The 7,500-nt window shown below is 34.9% G+C and overlaps 1 protein-coding gene across 1 annotated transcript in view; it reads left to right on the forward strand.

Annotated features, from left to right (window-relative positions):
• LOC125035366 overlaps nt 1–3,852 on the forward strand; it is a 10,037-nt gene extending 6,185 nt beyond the window's left edge. The window contains exons 10-11 of the mRNA XM_047627708.1: nt 869–1,058; nt 1,404–3,852. Coding sequence (XP_047483664.1) covers nt 869–1,058; nt 1,404–3,577 — 2,364 coding nt within the window. The 3' untranslated portion in view covers nt 3,578–3,852. The remainder of the gene's footprint in view (nt 1–868; nt 1,059–1,403) is intronic.
• Nucleotides 3,853–7,500: the final 3,648 nt, after the last annotated feature.

Consider the following 7,500-nt stretch of genomic DNA (forward strand, 5'->3'; position numbering starts at 1 on the left):
ATAAGTACAGCATTTTCCTGGCAACATTGGGTTAACCAAGAACTGCAGCATACATCCATAGTTGTATTCTTTAATGACTGTAATATATTGCTTGTGCTGCAGTGAGTTCATTTTAGTTAATGAAATTATAGGGCCAGATTTCATAATTACTTAACTCTTAAAAAAAGAGAGGTTCATGATTTCAGTGATATCTTGAAACTGTAGTTATCTAAGATGGTAGTGTTCTTTGATTAAACCAACTGGTACAGATGGCAAGAATACATGCCATGCCCACTGTAATATAAGTTTATTTATTGTATTTACGCATAGATGGCTGTACAAGTGCTTAATCACCAAGGGGTCAGTTATTAGTCCAACCTATCTCACCTGTTTACCCTTTTCCATGACTTTTAGAAAGGGTCTTCTGTATTATTTCATTGGCTTAAAAGTTACCAAGATTAACAATTTAATAATCATTACATCAACAACAATAATAACAGTATGAATATCAATTGTTTTAAAAAGAAGAACATGTTTCCCCACCAATTCAAGGAATGGGGAAACCAGGATTGGTCACTAGGGTCTACTGATAGACTCCTTGCCGGCTGAGCATGTGTGGAGCTATCTATATGTACGAAAATTCACAAACTACTACAGGGGACAGAACATAAATCTGTGGTGGTTGGGTTAATATATATTTTTTCTGAGCCTGAATGCTTTTTAAGAATTGTAAACTGGATTTCTGAGTTGAAATTTCTGTATTCAGACTTTTTTTTGTTTTATTCTCTCTCTATGTCTTTGAATTTGGATAAATCTTTTTTGCTCTTTTGGTTCAGTTCAATTTATTTTGAATCATATTTTATTTAGTATTCAATGCAATGACCAACAGCCACTCAGCATTGTGAAGCGGTGTGTCCGTCGAGGAGTGTCTGCTTGTCAAGTGAAATGGAAAGTATTAAGCCAAAACCTACCTGAGAATTCTCCTGTTGAGCTCACCACAGACGAGCCTCTTCACCTGCTGCAGGCTTCATTACCAGCCCTTCTTGAGGAATTTGAGGAGGCTAAGGCTACTAAGAAAGGTCCTTGTTTACAGGTTTCTCATTCTTCTTGTATATATTTTAGTATTAATGTTTTTTGTATATTTTTTTGTTTATGAAAACATGAGTTTACACTTGTTTTTCTTTACCATTCTTTTCAATCATCCTTTTGTCCTTCTCCCTTCTTTCCTCAGCCTTTCATTAATTAATTTTTTTTTTTTTTTTTCTTCTATTCTTTTTTCTCTTTTTATTGTCTTTCTCTTTCTTTTTCTTTTCTTATGATTCATTCCCTTTGTTCTCCTTTCTCTTTTTCCATGTTTTTTTTTTTTTTTTTTTTTACTCCTCTTAATATTGTATTTTCACTATCAAGCTCCTTCTTTTTTATAGGCAAAGGAAGCAAAAAATCAAAAAAGAATGAGCAGAAGAAAACAAAGGCCAAAGACGTCAGTAAGGAGAAGACACAAGTCAGTAAGAAGAAAGAGGAAGAGGAATACATCACACCGGAAGAGGAAGAAGAAAACACAGACGAAGACCTTTCACTCATCATAGAGCGCCTTGTCAGTATTGACTTGACAGGAAGGAATAAGAACAGTAAGTGTAAGTCAGTCTCAGTTTCAGACAACAGAGACAAGAGTTACAAAGAGACTGTTTCTAAGGAGGGGACCTTGAAGGAATTTACTTTGACTGTAGATCAAAAAGGAAAACATGCAAATAACATGGATGAAGAAACGAAATGTGCAGATGAGTTGGAGCATGGCAAGAGAAAGCAGACACTTGTGAAAGGTAGACTGGACCTTGATACTTCAACAGACAGCAGTGATGAAAACGACAAAGAGAACCAGCCACTGAGTCTGATGGATCGCATATCGAGGAGGATTGGCAAGAAGGATATCAGGTCAAAATTAAAGGCATCCGAAGGACCATTTGGAGCATTTCATACAAAAAACAGCAATACTGAAACAGATAGTGACAGTGAGAAGGAAAGTGAGGAAAGAACAGAAAAATGTAGAGATATTGTTAGTACAGATTTTACAAAGAGTATTGGTAGTTCTGAAGTAAAATCTGAATTGTGTAATTTGACTAGTAATTATCAAAGTGAAATTCCAAGTGATAATAAAGACTTCAAGGATAAACTCCCAGAGGATAGTTTGAACTTTGACAAGGAAGTTTTAGAGCATATTCAGAACTTTGAAGATGAAATACCTGAAAATTGTTTTGACTTTGATGATAAAGGTACAGAAAATAGGCTAAACTTTGAGGATAAACTTCCAAGTAACAGTGGTAAATTTAATGAGAAAGGTCAGGAGGATAGCTTAGACTATGAAACTACAATGGATAATGAAGACTTTGATGATATAGTTCCAGAATTTTTTAAATTAGATTATTCTGAAAATAAAACTGCTGATTGCCTTGTACTTGATAAAATTCTTGAAAATGTGTCAGATGTCAAGGGAAGTAAATCCAATGAAATAAACCATGAATCACAAGTGACAAATCAGTTAGCACACGAAAATAAGAAGGAAAATGATGAGTCACAAAGGTGTTTGATGACAATGCCTAAAGAGGAGCTACGCTTTACACTTGTTGACTTCAGCCTCCTATCAGAAACTTCTGCATGTAAGAATCAGATTTCCAGAGATATGTTTGATGATACAGGTGAAGTTCAGGGAATATCTCATTCAGCATTACCAGATCTCAATTCTACTCCTGTCTTGGTAAATAGTAAAGGAATTCTACGAGGGCAAGGTGATAGCAAGGCTCAAGATGACTCTGCATCCTGTAGTTTACAAGAATGCAAACCATTAGAGAATGTTTATACCCCAAGTCCAACCACCTGGAAAACTCCTGCAGGGAAAACTGAAGGATCTTTTGATTGTACAGTGTCTCCTTTAGAACCCTTGTCAGCAAAGTCTCTTCATCGTTTGCAAGATTCTCGCAGTAAAGAACGGAGGTTTATTCACTTGCCTCGCACTGGTTGTAACTCGACTCCATTAGTCAACACTCCAAAGGGTAGAAGTAAAGATGGCTCTTATGGGCTGTGCTTCAAACTCCTTGACACTTTTAGCTGTTCAGACACTGGTGAATCATTCAATCAAAGTGCAGTTGAAGAAATTGCTGCCTACTCTGAGGTTAGCAAAGTGATGGAAAATTCTCTGAATCTGCTACAAGACAGTCTCAGAGGAGATATCAGTCAGACAGAGAGTATGTTTACTGCAAAAAGATGTGCGAATGATATATCTATCCTAAATGAAGAAGACCATGACAAACCATTTGCCCAAAGGATGAACAAAAATCCCTGTTATCATGATAAAACAGATAAAGCTGGAATAACACCACTTGGAGATTCTAAAAAAGAAAAGGAAAACCAACAGTTAGAGACCACAAAAGGTTGTGAAAGTGAAAAGCAATTAAATAAAGGAAAAATAAGCCATCAATTACAGGTTAAGGAGGACCTTGCTAATACCACATTTTCACCTGCAATCACTGGCTTATCATTAGCACAGAGGATAAAAATGAAGTGTAAAGATAGAGCAATCAGTAAGCTTATTGATGACCTGTGATATGTCCCTTTTGATAATTATAAATGATAAGCATGTCAGTTTGTCTTGCTTGGACTGTGATTTTAGAATAAATTCAACATAAATGAAGCTTGTTGAATGCATTATATGAATTATACTGTATTTCAGTTTTATATAAATCATGTGGTTTATTAGTTTGCTGTAAATTGTAATGTAAATCTATTTATAATTATATCCACTGTCTATGGATACTGGCATGGAACGATTTGATTATGATAATGTAAAGATCTCATTGGCAATAAAGAAATATTTTTGAATTTGTCATTTATTGCTGAAAACAAATATGTGGCCAACTACAAACTCAAAAAACTGTTTTATAAATCTGTACCATCCTTTTATGCAGAAGAAGTACATTTTAGTATCTGAAACAAATCGCAGTATGTCTTCTGTGTAATTTCCATGGTGTTGATTCAGAGGAGTTTCTTTATACTGCCTGTCTTTGTTTCTTTCTGTCTGTCAGCCTGTCTGCCCCCTGTCTTTCTGTGTGTGTGTGTGTGTGTGTGTGTGTGTGTGTGTGTGTGTATGTGTGTATGTGTGTGTGTGTGTGTGTGTGTGTGTGTGTGTGTGTGTGTGTGTGTGTGTGTGTGTGTGTGTGTGTGTGTGTGTGTGTGTGTGTGTGTGTGTGTGTCTGTGTGTCTGTGTGTCTGTGTGTCTGTGTGTCTGTGTGTTGTATGTCTGTATGTCTGTATGTCTCTCTGTCTGTCTGTCTGTCTGTCTGTCTCTCTGTCTCTCTGTCTCTCTGTCTGTCTCTCTGTCTGTCTCTGTCTGTCTCTGTCTGTCTGTCTGTCTGTCTCTGTCATATCAAGAAGGTAATGGTCTTGTGGATGTCTGCTTTGATTGGTTCAATCATGGCAAGATAATAAGCTTCATGAAAGAGTAGTTTTGGTCAACGTTAAGGATTCACTTCCTTAAAGTTGAAATAAATATCCCAGTCCGCCAAATTACCTTGAAGGGGTAATCTTTCACTGGGTGCTGAGCACAATGGAAGTAAGCTAAATTCTTTATGATACGGAAAAAATAAAGCACAGTGGACGTGCTCTGCATGACCAGGAAAGGCGGGTTTGTAAACAAAAACGATTCATTTTTACCTGAAATTTATTGAAACTCCTAGTAAGTTTTAGACTTAGATATGAGTTTGTCCATGTGAGACCTTATGTTTGAATTCGTTGTAACAGAAGCTAAAAATTCGAACACGTTTCATTCCTCTGCATTGATACAAGCTGGCTCGCACCTTCTCTTTCACGCGAATCCCGTTAGTCCCGAGTAGATAGGTTATATATATGCTGAAAAAAACAACAACCAAGAGAAGAACAGGAAAACCTCGAATAGGGAAAAGGCTCTCAATATATTCGTGTATTTTCTTGGTCTTCCCTTCCAAAGCTCGGGGACTGTTAAAAGCGAGATCAAGTACTGCTATTGATGCAAGTATGCAGCAGCAGTGTAAGGAACTCGACAAACGATGCGTACAAGAAGCACCGGACCAACAATTAAAGTCAGATATCAATGGTTTCCGTTTCCCTTAGCGTTACCCATAGCAGAAGGCTAAGGGTAAACGGAAGAATTTGCAATCTTTGTAATGAGAAGGGATTTTGGGTGAAACACTGTCCACTAATGAGGATGACTGTTCAGGCATCAAGCTTCTGATGAAAGGAAAAATAAGATTAATTGACAGGAAGACTACTTCAATAAAGGACATGGAAAATGTCACATCCGGTTTTGCTTTATATTTTCAGTTAATAAATCCCGTTATTAATTTGTATATGTATGACGTCACGCTTGAGTCTGGAATGACTCTTATGGTGACTTGAGTTGGACTAAGCTCACTTGCTACATACTCAAGATTTTAGACAGCAGAAACTGTGGTAAAATGTCGTCTCGTGAATGTGAGGAATTCATGCTAAACAATTTATCAATAAAACAACGAAGGGAAGAGCAGGAAATCACACGAATGTGACAAATACCTTTTAACTTTAGTGCTTCTTCGGGAATATAGCGAAAAGAAGCAATATAGCAGAAAGGTCTTTCATATAAGTGTATTTTCTTGTTCTTTTCTTGCTTGTAAAGGTGAAGCTGTGATTGTTATGGGTGAATGAATGTCTTCTGATTTACATGCGTATCTATATTTTATTCATTTTGAATTTGCATGGGGTAAAACTCACTTTTAATTTCTTTTTCATCCTTTTATTAATCAATTTATTTTAGTTATTCCTTTCTTCTTCTTCTTCTTCTTCTTCTTCTTCTTCTTATTTTTATTATTATTATTGTTATTATTATCATCATTATAATTATCATCATAATCATTGTCATCATTATTTTTATTATTATTATTATTTATTATAATTGTTATCATCATTATCATCATCATCATCATCATCATCATCATCATCATCATCATCATCATCATCATCATCATCATCACCACCACCATCACCATCACCATCATCATCATCATCATCATCATCATCATCATCATCATCATCATCACCACCACCATCACCATCACCATCATCATCATCATCATCATCATCATCATCATCACCACCATCACCATCATCATCATCATCATCATCATCATCATCATCATCATCCTATATTTTTGCCAGGGGCGTGACATATCTAAAACAAATTGCCCCATCATCTGGAACTTCTCCCAAAGTACCTGCAAATGCCCAAAGTCGATATCCCCTTCCGTTCTCTACAGTAGATTTTCAGTGAACGGAAGGCGGTCACAAAATTCAGATAATTTACATTATCATCATCTATCATGTATTGTCACTGGTGTTCTTATATATGTAATTCAATTGTGATAACACTATGATCATCATTATTAGCATCGTAACTACTATTGTTATTGTTATTATCATCATTGTCTTCATATTAATGATAATCATAATGATAACAATAATAATAGTGATTTTAATGATAAGTATTAATATTGTTATTATCATCATCATTATTATTATCATTATTGCTATTAGTATTATTGTTATTATTATCATTATTATTATTAATGTTATTATTATTATTATTATTATTATTATTATTATTATCATTATTATTATTATTATTATTATTATTATCAATATCATTATCATTATCATCGTCATCATCATTATTATCAGTATTATTATGATTATGATTATAGTTACAAATTATGATTACGATTATAATATGATTATAATCCTCACTTTAATTATGATTGTGTGATGATGATGATAATGATTGTTATGATTATTATTCTCATCACCACCATCATCATCGTCATCATCATCATCATCATCATCATCATCATCATCATCATCATCATCATCACCAACATGATTATCCTTATTATCACCATCCTGATCATTTTCATTATCATAATAATTATCCTTATTGTCATCATCATCATCATCACCATCATTATCATCATAATTATCATAATTATCCTTATCATCATCACCATCATCAAATCATTATCATCATCACCATCTTTATCATTATCATCATCATCGTTGTCATCATTATCATCACCATCATCATTATCAATACCACCATCATCATTATCCTTATAATTATCATCATCATCATCATCATCACCATCATCGTCGTCGTTACCACATCATCATCACTACTGCTACAATAATTACTACTGTTAGGTTACCTTATCTGAGGCAACCCAACTCCCACGTAGTGTTGTGGAGAAATAAACTTTAAGTGTTCCCTAATATCCATTCATAATTCACACAGCGGCTCCAACATTACCGCTTTCTTCTTCACGTTTTTTTGTTTTTTTTTGAAGAAAATGGTCGTCTCGAATTCTGTATTGTCAGTCTCGTGTGTTATTCGAGCAAAGGGTTAATGCAGGTACCGTGGCTGATAAACTATATTGCAATAGTTTTACATTGTGGGTTTTTCTACCACTA

The sequence above is a fragment of the Penaeus chinensis genome, chromosome 19 (assembly GCF_019202785.1).
Source record: "Penaeus chinensis breed Huanghai No. 1 chromosome 19, ASM1920278v2, whole genome shotgun sequence".
Taxonomy (NCBI): Eukaryota; Metazoa; Arthropoda; class Malacostraca; order Decapoda; family Penaeidae; genus Penaeus; species Penaeus chinensis.